The sequence below is a fragment of the Corvus hawaiiensis genome, chromosome Z, assembly GCF_020740725.1.
Source record: "Corvus hawaiiensis isolate bCorHaw1 chromosome Z, bCorHaw1.pri.cur, whole genome shotgun sequence".
NCBI lineage: Eukaryota > Metazoa > Chordata > Aves > Passeriformes > Corvidae > Corvus > Corvus hawaiiensis.
Window position 1 is genome coordinate 46677551 of NC_063255.1, and position 23140 is coordinate 46700690.

At 43.3% G+C, this 23140-nt stretch overlaps 2 protein-coding genes across 3 annotated transcripts in view; one reads left to right on the plus strand and one right to left on the minus strand.

Annotated features, from left to right (window-relative positions):
- Nucleotides 1–11330, minus strand: part of ECPAS (Ecm29 proteasome adaptor and scaffold) — a 60364-nt gene extending 49034 nt beyond the window's left edge. The window contains exons 1-2 of one of the 2 annotated variants that reach the window (XM_048290549.1): nt 11231–11330; nt 3700–3830 (exon numbers count right to left, since the gene is read on the minus strand). In XM_048290549.1, coding sequence (XP_048146506.1) covers nt 3700–3830; nt 11231–11252 — 153 coding nt within the window. In that variant the 5' untranslated portion in view covers nt 11253–11330. Of the gene's footprint in view, nt 1–3699; nt 3831–10881; nt 10988–11230 lie in introns of those variants that run through there. The other variant, XM_048290548.1, reaches the window with a different exon arrangement.
- A 2857-nt stretch (nt 11331–14187) lies between these two features.
- Nucleotides 14188–21880, plus strand: DNAJC25 (DnaJ heat shock protein family (Hsp40) member C25). The gene is made up of 4 exons (XM_048291864.1): nt 14188–14505; nt 15474–15626; nt 17558–18028; nt 20923–21880. Exons 1-4 carry the CDS (start codon nt 14188–14190, stop codon nt 21043–21045), a joined length of 1065 nt encoding a protein of 354 aa, XP_048147821.1. The 3' UTR covers nt 21046–21880.
- Nucleotides 21881–23140: the final 1260 nt, after the last annotated feature.

The following is a 23140-nucleotide window of genomic DNA, read 5'->3' on the forward strand; positions in this document are numbered from 1 at the left end:
TTTTAAACAGGAGATTGGCCTGGAGACCTCCTAAGGTCCCCTCCAAAGTGAATTATCCCATGATTCTACAATCACATTAAGCGGTTTCTTAGCATCAGCAAAGTGTCATTTGTAAATCCCCTGAAGGAGGTATCATAACTGAATGGAGGAAACTGAAAAACTACAATCTCTACTCTGGAACAACTATCCATTCTGAGAAATCACACTGAACATCTGCATCTTGCTTGCAAACTTTACCAGATTCTCAAAGAAGGTGGTGCAAAACAATGGAAGTGATGTTAGATGAAGTGAGTTCAGTTCCAGTAAAACCAGTCAGAGCTCATCCTAGGTTCAGGTTGACTTCAAGCAATTCAAGTCAAAAAGACAGGGTGTCCTGTGTTTTTGATCACTGCCTTGGTCAGAGTATGCTGAAAAAGCAGCTAAAACTGCTGTCACTGAAGTTGTAATAGAAACTGCAGAACCATATGTATGCTGAGCTGCATATGAGCAGAGTCTTTACATCTACTCCCTGCCAAGGTATCAAACAAAAAAATGTCGAGCTATAATTCAGAGAAACTGCAGAGCTGACTGCAAGAATGTGATTGAAATCAGAGATAAACTGACAAACTAAGTAACACTGACAGCTATCAAATTTTGCTGCTGTAAATTTATTGCAACCATTACAAATTCATAGTATTTTAGAGAGGAAAAAACCCTGTCTGCAGAGATCTCTTTGAGAAAGGGTAGGAGATACTAAGACAGAACTTGAGAAACATGTTCAAATTACCAACGCTGGCTGGTAAAAAAAGACATGGCTGGATTTGGGTATGTGTTAGGGTTTAGCTCATATCCTGCTTCTCTAATCATTAATGTCAAACAAGTGCACTAAGGATCTCATCAGCAGCACTCTTCAGACCTGACTCATGCAAACGTCTGCACTTTTGACTTCTTTTGGTTTTGCTGGCCTCACATGGGCTGCATTTAAAGCGACAATGGTATCCAGTCTGGCACAAAGGCTGCCATTGTAAAAATACTTCTTGGAGTTCATCTGAAGAAGCAGAGTTGAATTTACCCTGGATTACTAGTTCTTTGTGTGACACCACTAAGATAACTGTTCTTGTAGAAGACATCCTAGAGTAAAATTTAACCCATTTGCCAAACTGTGGCCTGAAAAGGGATTACTTCTTCAGCATAAATGGATTAAGAAGGTATAGGCATTACAAGTTTATCCCCATAGTTAGACTACATCCTAGATCTGAAAATGTATGAGGGCAATGAGTTCAAATTACTGAATGTTGCAGCAATAGTGACCTAATAATCATAAATTGAAGGGCAGCAATAAAACCAACAAAGGAATACATTAAGGCAACAGGAAGAAAAATTAAATTTAATTTCCCCTTTTCATTCTAGCAGTACAAGCTTGAGGACAAAGTTAGGCTGGGGAGTCAAAGTAAAATTAGAACATTGTCAATCCTTCTGGTGTACTTGTGAACCAAACTATGCTTCTAAAGTTGGGTGAAAGAAGTCCTTTAACAACTGTAATGCTCTACACTTAGCAGTATACTCACAACAAATGTTCTTGTTTGCTCATGTCTATACTATCAAAAGCTACACTGTCAATTCAATTAAAATTTTTAAACCATAGTTAATTATATTGGCACACTTTTTTTATTGGTGGTGGTGGTGGGTTTATGGGTTTTTAACCACAACAATCACTGCAGGAGAGGGATATGACATGGGGTGTCAGTTTTGTCACTGCCTGTAGATAGTCACTGGGTTAATAAAGAGTTTGCCTTTCTCCTTCCATTCTATTTCATTTATTAGCATTAGTAGATCAGCTTTCCAATTACCTGAGTGCTCATGTTAAAAAATACATGTTTTCACTTTGCTTACATTGCCTTAATGTGATTTAAGCTGGTGTTGAACAACAGGCACATTTTTAGTTATCCACTAGGCAAAAATCAGCAATGGAAAGTTAGATATTTGAAAAGGCAGCAGAATCCTTAGCATGTTTTCCCACCACGTTAACAAAGTGTAAGAGCAAGAAGATTGACAAGCTCAGTTCCAATGTAAGTTATGGAAAAGGGCAACATGCACATTGAAGAGATTTACTTGCAGGTTATACACTACACAGTAAATGTTCACTGATACCTTTTAGAATAAAAAATTGACAGTCTCTTTGTCTCACTGAAATTATTTTGCTATGTGAAAAATATCAAATAAAAGAAATTTAACATATACAGGGCCTTCTTGCTACATTTTGAATTTATTAAGAAAACAAACAGAATACTGAAAAAGTCAAATGCCCTTCACTGACATGGCAAGGGCAGAATTCAGGGTAATCTACACGGCTGCAATGAATTTGACAAATATCAAGAAGTACATGGAAGTGCTATAATTCCTTATATTATTATCATCTGGTGTGGATGAAAATTAATAGTTTAAACACCTGAAAGGAAGAAGAAATGCATTTTATTTCATTATTCACTTTAATGTAATAACTACTAACCGTACTACTACTACAACAATACACCCTAAGTATGCTCTGTGATGTCAAGAGGCCTCTTAAATTTAATTTTCAAAAGACTAGTCCTCCCCCTTTCCTGAATCTTCCAACACTCCAAAATAACTGACAACACATTCCAGCTTAGAGAAAAAAAATCATACAAAAATACCCTCAGAAATTTCACCAGCTGATTAAATGCCTTTCTTCACAACTTCAAGCACACATGGTAAGCAGGTATTCAGAAGAACACCCCATCTGAGTTGGAGTATCTATCTGTCCCTCAGCATAGTGGAATGGCCTGACATCTATGGATCCACTTTAATGTAATCACTCTTAGGACCATGTTTTGGGCAGAATTTTGTTAAAAAAAGATCTATGTTACAGTTACTTGCAGGCTCTGAAATCTACTTATAAATGCAGTGACATTCTGATTATTTCCCTATTTCAACAAGACACATGGATTTATGAAAAGTTTCTTTTCCACCACTAACCCCCAACACTTCATCTGCACTCTGCTCCAAAATGTTCCTGTTTACTCCTATTACCAGACCTAAAACCTAATGCAGGGAACTGAATTCCCCAGTTACACATTAAATTCCACCTCTAAAACTGCTTTGGCTTTCTCCTATGCCTGGTTACAAGCAAAAACCAAAGAGTTTTAGTCACTCAGGTACACATTAAGGTACCTGAATAAATGCTGTGATAAAGCTGTCTTCTGTACCAGGGAACTGAATTTTTTCAGATAGGCATCACATTCCATTCTCAAAATTAGTTGGTTCTTGCTCTTACTCCAGTTATCAACCAAGTGAATGACATCAGTAAGGCTTCATGCTATTCTGTGCATAGAAGCAAGCTTGCTTCACATGTGCCCTAAGTCAGGAGGAAGCACAACAGCCCTGGAAGCCAAGGGCAACTGTCCCTATGGCAGCAAGCCTTGATCCCAAGGCTAACTCTGTCAGAGCTAGCTGGCCTCAAGTGGAAACAATTGCAGCCTCCACACATCTGCAAAGCCTGTGCTGACACAAGCACTGACTGTTTTGTTTAAGCTCTAACAGGTGTAATGAACCAATTCTCTATTAGGGTCACAATAATTTTTCCTCAAAGAGTAGTTTTCTCCACAGAGAACATCCAAGAATAGCAAATCATGATACATCATGGGCATCTCCTTCTCCCTGATCAGGATAATGTATCTTTATGGTAAACTGAACCCTTACCTTTTTGCGAACTCCTTCCTGTGTGCTGGACAGCTTGAGGAGAACAGGGGGTAGGAATTTGGAAATAATGTTCTGTAACTGCTCATCTGTTTCTGCATGGCCAAGACGCAAGAACACACGCTCCAGTTGATCTGCAATTAAAAAAAAAAAAGAAAAAGAGAAACCGAAACTCAAAATTCCTGTAGCAAGAAAGCTTTTTCTGAACATCTCCTAATGGACTTACAAGAAATGCTGCACAATGTTATTAGAGTACTCATATCTCAACAGCACTCATCACAGATTTTTAACTCTGAGAAAACCAGTTATGGTAGAAACCAGCCTGATAGCTTCCAGTACTAGCCTTCACAAGTACATGGAGACCACTCCTAGCAAAGACAGAAGTAATTAAGGCTGCCTTTGCAGGTACAGTTCACACACCTGAAAGCACAAGAAACAAGCTACAGTGAAAAATCAATTCTTCTGAAGCTCAAGACTACTGTTACAGGGTAAATTTGACACTCACAGGTTTGGGTTACAGGAGTATTCATACAACATCTTGACACAGGCCAACTGGTCCAGCGCTGGTCCATTGGGGCACTGAGGTCTCCCAGAAAATCTGAACTAATGTTGGCTGAACCAGTTACTTGTTTGTTATAATTAGCTGATCTGTTTTCAAAAAGATGGCACTATCATCAATAGGAGTAAGAGCACAAGCGTGAAATGCAGGACATGCTGTTGTGATGCTATTATTGCTCTACGAAGCAGCTGGAGTGTTTTAATTCACCTTCCTCTGGCCAGCTGATCTACTCCCCAAACCCAGAAAGGAACAAACAAAAAATCGTTTCAAGAAAACAAATTACACCACAATCTTCTGTCAACAGAAGCTGATGGTTGGGGACCATTTTTTTTAATAAAAAAGGTTAAAAGTCCTTATTTTAAGTGCCAGAATGCAGCTGCCCCAACAGCTACACCAGAAGCAAAGCAAAGCCTCCCCAGCAACAGCAGCATTCCCAACGGCTGGAGTACGAAGACTTTGTGCACAGGATCAGGAGCATCTGTTTTTCATCCTGCAGCAATGAAGGCCAGACCCACATGCAGCAAGGAAGCAATGACCCGATGCTTTTGAAGGGCTAAAGGTCTTAAGACATCCTACAAGGAGGAAATAATTTCTCCAAAGGCTAATCTAAAGTGATCTATAGCAAGCTGAGATTAGAGGGAGACCAAGGAGAGACCTCCTTCAGCAGAGAAGGATCATCAAGCTGGCTGTAAAGGACCACAGTGGGGGGAAAAAAAAAAAGAAAAAAGGCACTGGTATAAGGCAGCGGTAAAGACTGAGGTGAATGGATATGGTTAGAACCAAAGCGATCAAAAGGGATGTTGAAATGCAAATGCAGCTCTAACCAGCAAACCTATGATGATTTAGCTTCAGAAGCCTTTACTGTCCTATTTTAAAAACCTGTGCTATCCCTGCATTCATAGCACCATTCCTCCTCTGTCAGAAGCAGACTTAACATAAACATACATTAAACATACTTCCAAGATTTCATTTTCTGCTGAGCAAATATGAGCTGAATGGACAGAGCACTACAAAATTTAACTGTCAAGGAAATTACAAGCCAAAACTCTACAGCATCTATAGTGTAAACTGAGATACGAGTCAATCTCATTTCAGACAGATTTCACAGACCACTCAGGTTGTCAGCTAGTCAATGGCTTCATGACACTTACCTCATATTCCAAGTTTTTAAAAAATCGTGACATTTGATTTCTTTTCACCTTCCTTTTTGTGTCATCCTTCCCCCATCCCAATGATCCCCCATTCCAGGACTTCCTTGGTGTCTTGACAGGCAGTAAGGGACTACTGAAGTCACACCAAGCAGTTGAAATAACTCAGTGAATAAAACCTAGCAAATCTTTCCCCTTGGACCTAGAACTCCAGGAGAAAACTGCAGATCCATCATCCTCAAGGAAATCAATCTAAGAACCTTCTCAACACGTTCTTTCCCATAGCAACAGATCAGACACAAGTGTAAGGAAACACAACTGAAGTTAGTTCTAAAGCCATTTGTTGGTAGTCACCGGACTACACACACACCTTCTGAAAGGCAGAGAAACCCTCTTGCATGTGCACTCAGGAAATGTAGCAATGCACTGAATTACAAGCGCCTGCCCCATTTCCAGCTTCCTCCATTATTCTCTTGTTTCAAGCAGCAGCAACCAGAACGGCGGACACAATAATAGTACCAACAATAATAGTAAGAGATGAGGAGGACAAAAAGCTACCTACTTCTTTACGCTGCCTGTGAGGCAAATTTGTTACTTTTCTCATACCTCCGCTGCAAAGTCAGTTAAGCCCTAATACTGTCATCATATGTTCTTCCCTTAACCATAATCATGACAAGACTCTTCAGCAAATTCAAGGATACTGGCCATCTGGATGAAGTTAAGAAACTGGTCAGGAGTTTGTCAGAGCACTCTCCCATGCTGCTGATGCAGACTGTATCCATAGCAGTGGGACAGGAAAACAAAGAGCTATAAAACCTCCCAAGTATTGTACATCAAACATTTCCTCCACGGTTTTTATTCTACTAACAATTAAGACCATTTTTCAAGCTGACAGCACTCATTACAGGAAAGCATAAACACCGGAGATTTAAAGCACCACACACAACGGCCCAGGAAAGTAACTGTGGATGAAGTATCTGGGTCTCAGATGCTGTGTCCTATCTCTGTGTGCTGCAGACCTCCTGGCTGGCATGGGGAAAGTGTCTTTTCATTCTTTATGTCTCTTCACAGCCTCCACTCAGCCTCAGCCAGCAAGCAGACCACTATGCACCAGACATCAAACAAGACAGTTTGCTTGCAACTGGTCTCATTTACCCACATCGTGCATTTCCAAAGTTTTTAAGTACAAAGCTAAAATCTTCTCACTGATTTTACAGCCCCTACTGCCAACTAAGAAACTGCACAGTTGCAATTTTAGGAGCTTATCTGATAGTAAAAATAAGTAAAGCAAGATGTCTAACTTGCTTTACTACATACCAAGGAGGGTAGGAGGGGGGTGGAAAGGACAAAAACTGTTTGGAAAAAGCCTTAGCAACTGAAAACTAGTCTTTGAAACATCATATGTATGCCACAGCTATGACAGTTAGCATTTTACTATGGATTGAAAAACATAACACAACAAAGAATAAGGTGCATGAGTAAAAAAAATCAGTAACTAGTTTTACTTTTAAAATACATACAACTAAGTCCATGAAGAATTTGAAACAGTTATTCATGTATTCTGGCACAACCACTTCTTTTCATGCTGCTGTGTAGTACTTCCACATAAAATGCCAATTTTGTGGCACTTTGTTCAGGAAAAAAAGGTGTTTACAAGAAGACAAAGATAAATATGGAGAACTGAACAACAGGCATTGCATATGAAGATGACATCTCCTTTTGTAAAAGAAACAAAGGGGCAGAAAAACAAGATATATCTTTGTATCCCTATTTCCAATAGCAGTGTCTAATTTGTGTGAACTGACATGGTGTATTTGGAACCTGCAATTCCCAAGTTACCATGGCAATGCAGCTACCTATCTGTGAGAAAATGCATGTTTCACTTCTGGTTCTTTCCAATCTCCATTTAAGACTACAAGAGGTATACAGGTTTCAGCACATAACAACCTTGCAAAGACAAAAAATAAAGAAATCGCTTTCCAAATACAGATAATGGATACAAATTCTACAAAATGCCACACTGACAATGAGACACTAACTTTCAAATCCTGCAACACCATCCATAAAAGGGTCAGAGTTATTTTAGGTTTTGTTACTTCAGAACTGACCTTGCAATCACCCAGGGTAACAGTAAAACCCCACAGCCTGCTCACAGACACAATGTACCCTTTCCTTCCATTTGGTGTATTAACATGGAGTTCATCTAAGAGAACTGAGAGAAAGACACAAAAAGGATAAAAATATGGATAAACAGTGAAATAGCTACCTCAATAAAGCCAAGAATTCAAAGGGTTTACCCTCATTATTTTAATTTTTAAAGAAAAGGAAAATGCCACTGTTCATCTGTATTTTTATTACAGAAATCTCTCAGTTCAGCCAAGCACAGTTACATTTCGAATCAGCTCCCTCTGGCATTTACAGACATTAAGCACAGCAACACCAGGTATTCCACACAGACCCCTCAGCAATGCATATTTGTGCAGCAGAGTATCAAGTAAAACACACACCCTTCCTTTAATGAAAACTGACTCAAGAAACTGCTGGGGCTAAGACATGTCAAACTAGCTGTACTTCATAGTTTGACTGATAGCCACAAAACATCTGAGGAACTAAAAAGAGTCCTCTTCAAAACAGAGCAGAGCATGGGACAGCAAAATTCTATGCATGAATCTTCACTTTCCTGAGAAGTATCTGTTTGACTGATTGGTGGAACTACTACAATATAAAAAATTTCTACAACTGTTTCAGTAAATCAGACAAAAACCCCAGAAACCCTCCTCTATTACCTGAACTCCGTAGCACCATTACATGCACAAGCATCCCCCCACATTTTCTCCAAAGGGCCCTACATCAAATAAAGAGTCCTGCGCACAAAAGCATTTCAACTTCACCTCCTGGATGGCAGGGGTAGTTTTAGGGGCAGGTTCCTGCTAAAGCAAAAGCTCTAACACACCCTTTTGTCTCTCTAGAACTAAGCAACTGCTTCTGCATTATTCCACATGCAGAAGAAAGAATAAAGTTCTCATCTGCTGTGCAACTACTAAAATAGGAGTCAAATTCCTGTTCAAATGGTATTAGACTCTGGGAGAAAATATATCTAGTATGATTATAGCAGCAAACAGTGAGTCAGGATTTGCTGGTGCTATTCCTGTCTCTACCAGTAACCCATTGTGTGCCTACAGCCAAAAAACTTAAGGGAGCATTTGTACAAACAGGCCATTCACCAGGCTGTTTTACAAGATCTGACTGGAAAAGGCTAGGAAGGCCTGTTGGAGAAGGGATATATTATGGTTTTTTCCCATCCAATCCTTTCATTTTATAGAAAAGCTTATGTGAAAGCTTGAATAGTACACCAGAAATCAAATAATTTGGAATATGCCAGGCACAGGTTCTCCATTTGAATGGATGACTACTATCACTCAAGACTAACTTGTCTCTCTTGCATCTGAACTCTTATGGCTTTAGGGCCAATTTACTGATTTTGCATTATTTTTTAAACTGCCGTATCTTACACTGCCATCAAACAACTTGTCCTCTAAAATGATAAGCATCCCTTACACAGCATTTACAGAGTTTCTGTGTTTGACTGGGGCTATAGATGAAAGCTTCCTACAGCCATGTAAATATAAAGCAAGCAGACTTCGTTTTTCAGTCTAAAACTAATGGTAATTATTATTGTTATTTTAGGACTAGCAATCATCCTATAAAAGAAAGTATTTATTTCCAAATATGCTGAAATTTAACTATTTGAATATATCAAAAGATGGCAAGCCCACATAGAGGCTTAGTTTCCCTCTCTACATTAAGTTAATCTTTTTTCCATTACCTTTAATTATTTTTCATTTAAGATTACAGTACTTTCTATTCAGTGACAGAGGTACCAGGAAAAAAAACCAAACTAGACAAAAAAGAATTTCCAAAAATATATTCCTCCCCCCACCCAAAGAAAAAAGATTTCTAACCCAACCAATAAAACTCCCTCATTTTTGAAGGATGCAGTGGTCAAATAACCTGAATAACATTATGTAATTATTAATGTGAATCTCAGTCTAGGGACATTTGTCTTTTTAGCGCAGCTTAACAGAAAGGGCTGTGTAGCAACAGGCACATGGCTGAGGACCAATTTTTTGCAGGATCAGATTTGGAGCCTGGAAAGCTAGATTACACACAGATAAAAGCCAAGGAGTTACACGGAAGAGATCTCACACTGACTGGTTTCACCAAGGGGAATCACGTTCTCGTAAAATTAACAACAGAATCTCTTAGATGAGAGCAGCAGTGAGAGCTTTCACTGTCCTTACAGCAATTTATCCCAGTTGTCAATGGAACAAATAGCTTGGCATTTGGGTCGTCCAGTTCTAGGATCAGTACAGGATCAAGATCCTCCTTTACTCCACCATGGATCTTGGCTACATAAGGGACATCCCCACCATTATAATACACCTTATTCCACTCAGCCTAGTTCCAGTAACACCTAACAAAGAGCAGAATTAGGATGTTGTTATACACAGAAGCTCACAACAACAAAAAAACCCCAACAAACAAACAAAACAACAAAAAAAACCCAAAAAACCCCTAAGAAACATTACACAAAAATGCCTTAGTACTGAAAGCCAACAGTGCTCAAATATGCTCAAAGTATTTCTTCTGCCCTTCCTCTCTGACGACTGCCAAGTACTATTTCAGGGTAACCAAAGGCCCTCTCATTTGGCTGAGTCATACGTTATCTTGCTATTAATCCTTCACAGATAAGAACCAGCTCTATTCCAGGACAGGAAAAGCAAGGGAAGAAACCCGCTTTTTTTGAAGTTCCATAGGGTTCTCCAAAGACCAGCTGATCGTGTGCTTTCCCAGAGTCACTGAGAAAGGGTTTTAGAGGTGACAAGAAGACAGGGCCGAGCTCCCGCCGTCTCGAATGCTCGGCGGCAGCGGCACCTCCGGTCATGTGCCGAGCGCCGCAGGGGCGGCCGCGATGCGCCCTCGTACCCACCGCCCGCACAGCACCTCAGGGGGCTCGGGGAACCCGTCCTGGACGTGCCAGCCCGCCTTATATTCACACCGCTGCTGTGGTTCAAACGCGGCGGTCGCACAATGCAGGGCGAGAGCACCGACGGGCAAAGGCGCTGCCGCTTGTGCCCGCTCAGGAGCGGTGGGTGGAGGCCGCTCCCCCTGCGCCGGGGGTCCCGCCGACCCCAGGCTCCGTCCCGGCCAGAACGCAAGGTCACCCAGCCGGCGGGGGACTGCGCAGCCCCCGCTGCCCGCGGTGGGGCCGGGGATGCGGGAGGCGCCGCTGCTCCTGGTTTCCGCTTCCCGAGATGGCCGCCCAGGGCCGAACCGGCCCCACTGCCGTCACCGCCCGGCCAGGCCGGGGGCCGAGCCCCACCGCAGAGGGGACCCACTGCGGCGAAACACCGGCTCGCCTGCCCGCTCGCCCGCCCGCCAGCCCCCGCTGCGAGTCCCTGAGCCGCGAGCACTTACTGAGCTCGTCCTGGGCGGCCGCGGCCATGTTGCCGGCTGGGGAGGGAGGGGAGGCGGCGAGAGACGCTCCGCGCCTCCCACCCCTCTCCGGCACCGGCACCGGGCCGGCGGCCGCCTCTCTCCTCCTCCCCCTCCTCCCTCTCCTCCTCTTCCACCTCCTCCTTCTGCTGCTCCCTGCGGCTTCCCTCGACAGCGGCAGCGACCGCTTTTCAGTCACCGCCGGTTTATATTTAGAGAGAGCTGCCGTCCCCACCGCCCGCCCCCGTCGCGTACACGACACGGCCCGGCCCCGCCGCCGCCGCCCCGCCCGGCGGGCCCCGAGGAGGAGGTTTACGGGGGCAGCACTGACCGGAGTCCGCGCTGACCTCCATGGCTGCCGCGCCGGCTCCGTGCTCGGCACGGCGGCGCAGGGACGGGACGGAGCGGCGTGGGGCGCCCCCGCGCGACCGTGGGTGCGCTAGCAGGGGGAGGGCGGCGAACCCCGCCCACCGCCGGCACGGCCACGCCCACTGCCGGCACGGCCACGCCCACTGCCGGCACGGCCACGCCCACCGCCGGCACGGCCACGCCCACCGCGCGGCACGGCCACGCCCACCCGCCGGCGCTGCCCCCCGGCCTCTGCTCCAAAGCCAACTACCGAAGGGACAAAGCTGCTTCGTGGAATTCCTCGCCTGCCGTTCTGGGGTTGCTCAGAGAGACCACCACACTGCGTCTCTCTCCCAAACTCTGCGATGCCACATGTGATCTCTGTAAGGAGCATCTTGGCAAGATGCCCCAGCCGAGGCGTCCCTGGGGCACGTCTGGAAGCAGACAGCTTGGCGCTCGTTCCCCAGCTCCCTTACTGCTTCTTGCAGGTGGCACGGGGGCAGCTCGTGACGTCTCCCTAAAGCTCCAGGGCCAGTCCCAGGGAAGACGTGAGTCCAAGTGACAGGTGTCAGAGGACTAGCTTGTTTCTCGAGTCAGGAAAAAAAAGGTGACAAAAGCTTCTGAGCACCATTTTTACTTCATTTGTGTAATGTGTCTGGCTGAGCTGGAGTTCATTTCCCCCACAGCAGCCTTCACCTTGCTGCACTTTGCAGTGATAGTTGGAAAGGCGTTGATAGCACACCAGTGTTGTGGCTATTGCTCAGCAGCACCGGCACAGCATCAGCGCTGTCTCTCCAACATTCCTGCCTCCATCAAGGAGCTGGGGGTGGGCAAGGTCCAGGGAAGGGTCACAACCAGGCCAGTTGACCCAAACTGACCAAAGCAATATTCCATGGCATATGATGTCAGCTCAAACATAAAAGCTGACAGAGGGAAGAGGAACAGGGGGTATTCGTTTTTTACAATGCTTGCATTCCAGAGCAACCTCTACACATCCTGAAGTCCCGCTGCCCAGGAAGTGACCAGACATGGCTTGCTGATGGGAAGTAAAGAATAAAATTATTTTCTTCCTCTTTGCTTGTGCGTGCATAAATTTTTGCTCTTGCTTTCGTAAACTGCCTGATCGCAATGAACAAGTCATTTTCCATCTTATTTTCTCTCCTGTCCAGCTGAGATGGGGAAGTGATAGAGCAGCTTGGCCACCTAACCCACCACAAATTTTTAAGGTCAGGGTCTGAGGAGTTGACTCCCAGTCTCCAATGCTGAGAGGCTGGGCTCTAATGAGCTGCAAAGAGGTGGTTCTTTTTTTATTTTTTTTTAAGGAAGCAGATTTGGGACCCATCCACATCTGAAGGAAATGATCAGCATTTATTAATGCAGAAAGGAGACAGGCAGAGAAGACCAGCCACATGGGAGGCACACTCATTTCTAGCTTTAAGAACAGCACATGCTCTCTCATGAGCTGAGCATTTCTGTGGTGAGTACTTGCAGCATCAAGCTCATATCTGGCTTTCCTCAGAAAGGTCAAACACTGAGGTGATGTTCCTGCTGGTTACACCAGAGAAGAGATGTAATCCTCCTTACCAGGAGAAGTCTTTGGGTAGAGGACATCACAGGTGGCAGACCTGCTATCAAAGCCACCATTTCAGGGAGCTGTCCATACAGAATCACACAGAATCAACGAATGGGCCAGGTTGGAAGGATATCTGGTCCAACCTCCCTGCTCAAGCAGGGCCGTCCCAGAGGACATGGCACAGGATTGCATCCAGACAGTTCTTGAATCTGTCAGGTGAGGGAGACGCCACAACCTCTTTGGCAATCTGTTCCAGTGTGCAGTGACCTGCACAGTAAAGAAATTCTGCCTCATGTTCAGGTGGAACCTTGTCACCCTCTCGTAGGATGCTTCTAGACATTGATGAGGTCACCTATCAGTTGTGCCTTTGGGCAGCAGAAGGAGGAGTGTTCCCCACGATTCCATGCCATGGGTGCACAGTTCCCAGTGTGGGACTGCCAGTTAAATGGCGTTGGACCCCACATGACAAGGGGCCAGACCCTGAGCTCTGCCAGGAGCAAGCCTAAACCAGGTACAGGCTCAGGAAGTACTTCAAAGGTTTCTTCCCTGGAAGAATCACAGATTCATTAGGGTTGGAAGGAACCTCTGGAGATCATCTACTCCAACCCCCTGCCAAGGCAGGGTGACCCAGAGCAGGTGACACAGGAATGGGCCCAGGTGGGTTTTGAATGCCTCCAGACAGAGTGACTCCATGACTTCCCCAAGAAGCCTGTTCCAATGCTCTGCCATCCTCAGTGCAAAGAAGTTCTTCCTCATGTTGAGGTGAAACTTCTTGTGTTTATGGCCTCTGCTTCTCATACTATCGCTGGGCACCACTGAAAAGTCTGGCACCATCCTCTTGATATCCACCCTTGAGATATTTCTGTGCATTAATGAACTCCCCTTTCAGTCGTCTCCTCTCCAGACTGAACAGGCCCAACTCCTGCAGTCTCTCCTCATGAGACCTTTGTGGCATCCTCTGGACTATTTCCAGTAGCTCCGTGTTTTTCTTGAGCTGTGGAGCTCACAACTGAACACGGCACATCAGATACGGCCTCACTAGGGCAGAGTACAGGGGCAGGATCACCTCATCGACCTGCTGGCAATGCTCTTCCGAATGCATCCCAGGATTCCGTTGGCGTGGGTGCAACGCAAGGGCACACAGCCGGCTGGAAGAACGGAGCGGCAGTAGCCTGCGAGAAGTCGGGGACAAAGGACCCGTGCTGGTGCTCGGCGGGCTGAGCAGGCCCGGCTCCCAGCCGCCACCGCCCCCCGAGCGCGGGCTCTGTCGCGACCCGCCCCTGTCGCGCCCCCGCCCCCCGCGCCGGCCCCGCCGCCGGCCGCGCGCACGGCGCGGAGCGCGGCCCGGCCCCGGCGGCGGCGGAGAAATGGCGGCAGCGGCGGCGCGGTGTCCGGGCGGGCGGTGGGCGCTGTGCTTGTGCCTGTGCGCGGCGCTTCTGCCGCGGCCGGCGCGGGGCCTCACCGACCGCCTCTACTGCGGCCGCCGAGTCTGCTACGAGGTGCTGGGCGTCAGCCGGCAGGCCAGCAAGGCGGAGATCGCCCGCGCCTACCGGCAGCTGGCCCGGCAGTACCACCCCGACCGCTACCGCGGGGAGCCCGCGGGCGGCGAGGGCGACGAGGGCGGCGGGGCGCAGGCGGCGCACGAGAAGTTCCTGCTCATCGCCGCCGCTTACGAGACCCTCAAGGTGAGAGAGCGGGACCGCCGCCGCGGCCGGAGCCGCTCCGGTAAGCAGTCAGGGAGGGGAGGAGAAACACCCCGAAAAATCCTCCTTCCGCAGCCAGCCCGAGAGTGCGGGAAGGAGGATGGAGTGCTCTTGAAAATCCTTCTGTGTCTAGAATTCGTTCTTTTTTTATGTACTTATTTATAACGAACCGACTGGGCTTTATCTTGGAGGTATACCTTTAAAAGTAGCAGTGACTCGAATAGCATATGAGATCTGTAAGGGAAGGCTTCTCAGGGCAAAGCATGTATGACTTGGCAAAGATGGAACCCAGGAATGGAAGAAAGAGACCTGTAAGTGTTTTAAGGCTACAAGGGATTGGAAAAGGGAACTTTTTTTTTTTTTTTTTGCGGGGGTGGGGGGAAGGGGAAAACGGAGTTTGAAAGGAATGCAGTGGAGCCTGGCAAAATTAGATTTCCTGTCCCTCAATTATATGGGGGAAAATGATGAAAAACTCAGAGAAAATGAGAACAATGAGGTCTTGAATTGGCCTTCCATTGGACAGATTCCATAGCCCTGTAAACTAATTCCTTTAAGTTTTGAAAAATAATCTTGTAATAGGTTCTTCATCTGAAAATCTTTTCCTGAGCCGTACTTATTAACTCCAGTCCATCTGGACTTCCCATTCTGAAGTTAAAAAACTTACTCTGTGGAATTTAGTTGCTTGTCTGTTTTTCAGTTTTAAATGCCTTTGCACAGTGCTTGCTTACTGATTTTAAGACAACACGTCATATGTGCATGGGCAGATAAGTGTGAGAACAAATTAATTGAGAATATGAGAAAAGGACAGATTTCCTCTATGTTTCATACTCACTTGGGCTGTCGCCAGTTTTACAGCAGCATGGCATTTAATGAGATGTAAAACACAGGTATAACAGAGCAAGTGAAAACAGGAATTTAAACCTGAATGAGTTCTTCATCTCATCCTGCAGGATGAAGAAACACGTAAAGATTATGACTACATGCTGGATCATCCTGAAGAGTATTACAGACATTATTACCACTACTACAGCAGGAGACTGGCACCTAAAGTAGATGTCACAATAGTGATCCTAGTTACGGTGTGTGCCATCTCCGTGTTTCAGGTAAAATTTCATGTTTACATCGTACTGCGCCGTGAGTTTCTGAATAAGAAGAGAAGTAGTGGCAGTTCTCATCATGTCCCATTTAATAAAAAGTGTCAGTGAGGAGCCATGTTGCTGTATGCTGTGGTCCAGTTCTGTGTGGTGTCTGTAAAAATCCTGAAGTCAGAATGTACTGAGCAGGTTTTTGACTGCCCTTGGTACCTTGAACAAATGTAGAGATAAGTTTCTTTTAATTTTGTTGAGACAAGGTGCATCTTTTCTGAAGAATTTACTTGGTTCTTCCTGGCAGGCTCAGAGCAGCTCAGGCAGGACTAATGCCCCAAATAACATGTGTCAGTTTGCCAAGATGCATAAGTAAATTTTTAAAAAACAGACTAATAGCACACTGAATTCAAGACTCAATTCAGATGATAGGACTGAATATCAGGAGTTTACTAATGTGTGAATCTTGCATTGCGGTGTATTTTAAGCACCACATGGATGAAGTCCAGGAGAGAAGCAAATTCAGTTCAGCAGAATTTACTCTGAAGGTGGTAGGTCCAAGGCCAAGAAAACAGACTGTGTTTTAGACGAAAAAACTTGTGCTGTTCATGACACAAGAGGAGGAAAATGCGTAACTTCTCTTCAGGATCTTTTGAATCACTGGTTCAAAACATCATTAAAAATACCCAAGAAGTTTAAGGGATGAAGCTTACACCATGGTGCAGGTAGCTCAATGTTTAGTGGGATATTGGAAGTTAAAATAAAAAAAAAGTTGATCAGAATTTGAGAACTTGGAATAATAAATTCCAATGGCATATTCAACCAAATACCTAATTTCTCTTCAGATTTAGTTCCAATGGCAAAGTTCCATTTCACGTCTTATTTCTTATTTTGTCTGTAAGTGGAGACACTCACTTTCCTGGAGTGCAGCTGCCAAATGGTTCTAAATTCAGTGTGAGTGTCAATGTAAACTGGTTTGCCCATCTTGCTTTCTCTTGTTTCTGCTTCTTGGCCTTTGCTAAGGTTGTGTAGTGGGCTTATGTCTGCACTTTCTCTTGGTAAATGGTGTGAGATGTATTATTGTTTAAAAAGTTCTGTCAGTGAGACATGCTTGGGTGTCCCAAGAATGAAAGCAAGCTAACTTTTTCCCTCTTGTGCTAGTCTAGTTTCTTCCATGTTTTCCATGCCTCATCTCACGTCATTTACAGGACACTAGATGGGAACATCAGCCCTCAGCTAGGCCTTGGGCTTATTCTGTCTTTAGAGGGAAACATTCTCAGCATTGTGCTGTACAGGGCTAGGAGTTGGACTTGATGATCCTTGTGGGCCCCTTCCAGTTCAGGATAGTCTATGATTCTGTGTTCACCCAGGCAGTATATTTCTGATTTGTTGTTTGGGGTTTTTTTCCCCACTCCTTTGAAATCCAGAGGGCAGGTGGAGATCAGAGAGGTATGTTGAGTCTTGTAAAGTGGACACTGCCAGACTTACGAGATTGTCACATACTTAGTCCATGTTCAATGAACTGTTTTAAATGAGTAACAATGTTATACTTAAATGTTTGTATACTAGCTGCTTTATTTATAAATATAAGAAGGCGGGCTTCTGAGAATGGCTGGCACAGCCTGGTATTAACTTGCATGAGATTGCCATCTTCTCAGAAGCAAAACCGTTCAGAACAGTGTCTGCTTGTCCTTCCTTGTCATTGTAAATTGCTGTGAGACACACTTCTATACATCTGTTTTCCAGGTGCTTCACTGAATCTGGAGGGATGATTATAGCTTCTGTAATACCACAGAAGTACTGGTAGCTTCAGTTTGTACCGTTACTGTAATGTAACTGTGGTTAAAAGTGTGTGACAGCATTACTTTTTTCTTTTTCTGGCAAACCCCCAAATAAGAATGTGTCTGTATAAAAACATGGTTTTTACTTTTACTGTTCTTAAATTACAGTTCTTCAGCTGGTGGAGTAGTTACAATGAAGCTATCAACTACTTAGCTTCTGTGCCAAAATACCGTATACAAGCTACTGAGATTGCCAAGCAGCAAGGTTTACTCAACAAGACTAAAGAAAAAGGCAAGAACAGGCGGTCTAAAGAAGAAATCCGTGAAGAGGAGGAAGAAATTATCAAAGACATTATTAAAAATAAAATAGATATAAAGGGTGGTTATCAAAAGCCCAAGATATATGATATCCTTCTATTTCAGATCCTTCTTGCTCCTTTTTATTGGTGCAAATACATAGTTTGGTACTGTTGGTGGATTTATTGTTTCACTATTAAAGGGCAAGAGTATGGTGTGGAAGAGAAGTTGTATATCATACGAAGGTACATGAAAATGTCTCAGTCTCAGTTTGACAGCCTGGAAGATCATCAAAAAGAGACCTTTCTTGAACGGCAGCTATGGATACGAGAAAACTATGAGGTGGGTAATGATAGTGAAATTGGCCGGGAAATAAACTTTCTAACACAATTTGAAGTATTAGAAAGCAGGCATTCATTATTACAGCACTGGACACACCTGGAGCATATAACCTCTAAGCAAATATGTGTTGTGAAACTTTACAAGAGGGTATTTATTCCATCATGATCATACATATTCATTACAATATTCTTCCTAGCTAATACATAAATGTCACTTTTCCTAGAACTAATTTGCATGCATCTGACTCCTACTGGAAGTCTTTTTATGGTTCTAGAGGGCCATCTGAATGGGCCTCTGTGGTTGTATTCACTGAGTGCTTCAATATTTCAGGTGACCTTTCCTTGAACTTTTTCTTTGGGCATGTGCTGTTCCTTCTTGTTACATGCCAAAACCCCCGACTATATTCCTCATTATCTGTTCATCCACTGGTTCCAGCTACTTTTACATACGTTTATCTTTTTTTGCTAATTAGTCTATCCAGCATCTTCAGGGGAACTGGAAATTTCTCTTCTCTATGTTATTTATCAGTAGCCTTGGTGGAAAAACTAGTGTTAGTTATCTAGCATTCCCAGAGCAATAATAACAATGTGGTATGACAAGCTTATTATGGTAGGTTGAAGGCTATTGTCTGTTCTCCACGCAGTAGTAATTTGTAATAAGAATTACCCAGATTGTCTGAAACTCCTATTTAGTCAGTCTTCTAAGCTCCTATTTCCTGGCTCAGGGGGCTTTGATTGTTTGTTATTGTTTTGGTTTGGTTTTCCCAACTGTCCTTTGATAGTTCTTTGGCCTGTGGTGAGTCATGGACTGTTCTTGCAGTGCTGTACACCTATTCAAGTAAGGATGGCATGAAAAACATCATTGGGCACAACTTCTACTCTTACCATGAATAGTCAATAAATCAATACTCAGTACTAAGTAGTTAATATATAATTTTTAAGAATTCTGTGAGAGCAGAGAAAGAACATTAGCCACAGCATAGAATTTGCAGTCCAGAATGATTTGGGATGCTGGAGCATGGCAGGTTGACAAAACCCTTCTGTTGTTCCACAGAGGTGCATCTGTGGGCCATTTGGTGTGAGGTTTCTAAAGAAGAACATGAGAATATGAACTTGGTCTGCTTAAGGGGAGGAGGAGGTCATGCTGCTGTTCTGCATATGGTGGGAAAAGAAATGGGATCATGGCAGGACACCAAAAATAAGAGAATGTTTCTTCAAAAGCAGGCAGGGGTGAGTTACTCTACAAACTTGAAGAGGAGAATAGTAAAATAGGTGCTAATGTAAGGAAAGGATTAGCTGCCAGGTAGTATACGTGTTCAGTTAGGATGGGTTTGCTAGAAAACAGTCAGGAAGTCCAAAGGCCGAGTAATGCTGCTAGTCAAAGCAGATGTTAAAGGAAAAAGATTGGATGGATATCCTGTCGTAAAGAAAAAAATGCTCTGGTGTCTCATCCATGCAGTTTTTAACTAAGGATGTTTTGGTCACTGAGTGTGAAAGAGCTGTATTTGCCACAAGTGAAGTCTGTTTAGCTCACACTTGTCTCCTGTGGTGGCCAGCACTTGATTTTTCCATGATGAATACATGAACAGCTGTGCCTGTATAGTAATATTTATCCAACATAATTTGCAGCTTTGTGAGTTTATGAAAAGGAAATGGTGTCTTTGTAGGTAATTGCTTGTATGAATTTTTACCTAGTCACTGGAATGCATTAAAGTTTTCAGTGTCTGCTGTGCCATCTGGTCGTGAGTTCATCAGTACGTGTAGAAGGTGGTAGAAGAGGATTTTTTTGAAGCCACCTGGACTCCTGCTTATGCTAGTATTACTGGAAATGGAGAATAATCATGCTTTATTCTCTTCTTTTGCTAGCTGTGCTTTTGTGTACCACTACCATATCCTTACTTGAAACTTAGTAATGTATTTTCAAGGCTGAAAAATATGCTGTAGTGTTTCTCCCCAAAAGCTTGTCTGTTCCTTCATGACTGGAGATGTCTATCTGCATATTGTTCAGCTTTCCAGGATGAGAAAGACCAGGAATTCAATACACAGGTGCATCATGGAGCTCCACAATATTTTTGCTGTTTCCTAATGATTTTTTAGACCTTTATGATCACTGAGCCTTGAGTTTGTGTATTTGTGTAGCCATCTATAATACAATATTTTTAAAATCTTGTTCGTGCATAGCAGAACTCTAAAGTTAGTTGTCATTTGAGTCACATGAAACCAAGATGATAAAATCATGAATGGTGTTGAGATATATCCCAGCAGCATCTACGTAGACTGCCTCCCAGAATAAAAATGCAGATGCTATTGCTCTTTTTTTTGCCTTTTTTTTAAGATTATTGACTTTGCTGATAACTGTAGATTCCATTACAATGACACCATTTCTTGACAGAATATAATTGTTTATCTTTTAGTACTGTAAGTACTGGATGCACATATTAACTTCATTGAGAACCCTACTTAGGAACAAAAAGTTCCGCAGCAGTGTTCTGTTAGATGATGATTTTGAGAAGGGAGAACAGCTAAAATGAGGAGCTGAACAGCTGCATTGAACAGTGTGCTGAAAGGGACTCACAAGTTTAGATTTTCAGAACATTAGACATTGCTTAGTGTGTATTTTCTTTTGTTGAATGCATTGAGCATCTACTTCTTTAGCCAAAAAAAAGAAAGTTTTGGAGCTTACAGGAAGATAGTTCTGCTCAGCAAAAGCATGAAGCATCTTGGGCTGCAGGTGCTCCAACACTGTTTCTTGGGGTCTGCTTCCACGCTGCAATCCAGTCTTTGGTGAGAACAATAAGCTGGCAAATGATTGAAGTATGAACACTTAACACCTCACTTGAGGCTCTCTTAAGCTGTTTCTTCATCCTTATTAAAAACTTCTGTCTGTCTTACCAGGTCTATAAACGAGAACAAGAGGAGGAGTTAAAGAAGAAGATGGCCATGGATCCCCGGTGGAAGAGATACCGGAGGTGGATGAAAAATGAAGGACCTGGAAGACTGACTTTTATTGATGATTGAAAGTTGCTGAACAAAATGCGTGCTAATGCTGAAAATGATTCGCAAAACTTTTCATCACATCATTCAGAGTTTTGTCTGCTGTGGCTTAGCAGTGATTTAAAACTCAGGAACTATTACATCAGGCCGAAGCATAATACAGGTTTACCATTTTTATAAATCAGGCCTATTAAACAGGCTCAGCCTAATGTATATATGCCATTCACTTGGGGATATCAGTGTGGAATTCATTATTCCAAACAATGTATTTTTGCTAGATTCTTCATATTCATCATCAATGAAACCATAACTCTAGCCTTTCTGAAAATGTTTTTAGTCCAAACCTTGGCACATCCGGATTTTCCTCTTTAAACCGAAGGGTTCCTGCAAGTGGACACTGAAAATGCTTGTAAAGGATTCCGAACCAAGGACCGTTTTCTGTTTTCCTCTCTTTCCCCCTACTTTTCAATCTGATTTCTAAGATGCCAAATTGGTTTTTTTTCATGTAAACAATATGGGGATTATACAAGACTACTGCTATTCCTGCTTCACTTGGAAATGGATTTTATTATTTGTGGGAATAAATGATGCATGATTGTTCATCATCGTGATGCAAACAAGCCTTAATTCTTTGTTCTACAGAGCAATTCATGAAATAGTATGCTTGGATATTTTGTGTTTTTTCATTTTGTACCTTGGGTTATACCTGCTTGTTCAGAACAAGTATACCAGTGAATATTAGTCTATTAAATGTGACATTTCTTTCACCAAAGTATTGGTTAAAGGGAAAATGACCCTTTTGTTAAAAAGGGCAATTTTGATGCCTTATGTAAATAAAAGTTTGTATATGCAGACTTAATTAGTTTTAAATTCTAAATCTTAAGTATTCATTACATTTATCTCTTCTGATCAGACCTCTGAGTACTTAGAATAAATAATGCATAACAGCAGTCTGTGGTTTGCGCTATAATAGCCCAGGTCAGAGAGTTTCTGTGATTTGCTGGTAAAAGGGATTCTGTTACCTTACTCCTCTTCAGTAATTTTACTGGGGAAGGACAGATGGGAGCATAGTCGTTCTTCTGTCATCACACCTGTAAAAATAAGTTCCTTAGAAGGGAACTGATGAAAACAGTGCCTTGTTAGCTGCCTTCTGTGGAGATGGGTTCTGGGAGCGCAGGTTTTGAACTTGCTACTCCTGACCTTTTGCACATTTTTGAAATGTTGTTTCAGTTTTCTGTTTAAAATAACATTCAAAAACATGTGTTGTGGTTTTAAGCCCAGCTGGAGATGGAACACCTCGCAGATGCTTGTTCAATTCCCCTCTCTTTTCCCCCCCACACTGGTAGAATGGGGACAAGAGTCAAAGTAAAACTTGGATGTTAAGAACAGTTTAATAATTGAGAATAAAGTAGAATACAGTAATAATTGGAAATAATAATAATGATAATGATAATAAAAAGAAAACAAACAAGTGATTCATGATGCAATTGCTTACCATCCACTTACCACCGATGCTAGACTCCCCTTCCTGTACCCAGATCAGCTGGCCTGCTGGGTAACCCCCCAGTTATATACTGGGCATGATGTTCTCTGGTCTGGAATATCCCTTGGGTCAGTTCAGGTCACTTCCCCCAGCTGTGCTCCCTCCCAGTTTGGTTTTTTTGTGTATCTTCTCACTGGCACAGCATGAGACAAGGAGGGCAAAAGTCCTTGACTTTGGATAAACACAGCTTAGCAAAAACACAAACATCGGTGTGTTATCAACACCACTTTCATTCTGAATCCAAAACACAGCACTGTAACAGCTACTGAGAACTTACCCTAGCTGTAATCAGGACGATACTCACTGCTTACTCCGTATCATCTGTGTCATGCCAAGTTTCACATTCCCCCATGTCCCATCACCTTCCCTATTTATCTGTTTTGATAGGTATACAAACATCATTCTCTTAGTCAATGGAACACCTCTGTTAAGTGTTCTTAAAAGTCCACACAATAAAAAAAATGTTTGATGAATTCATTTAGTCCATGGCTTTGGCCTTCACCCTTGGTAAGAGTCTTTCAAGCAGAAAAGATGGTGTGAGGTGTTGGATTGTTGCATGCTGCCCATTTGAGTCAG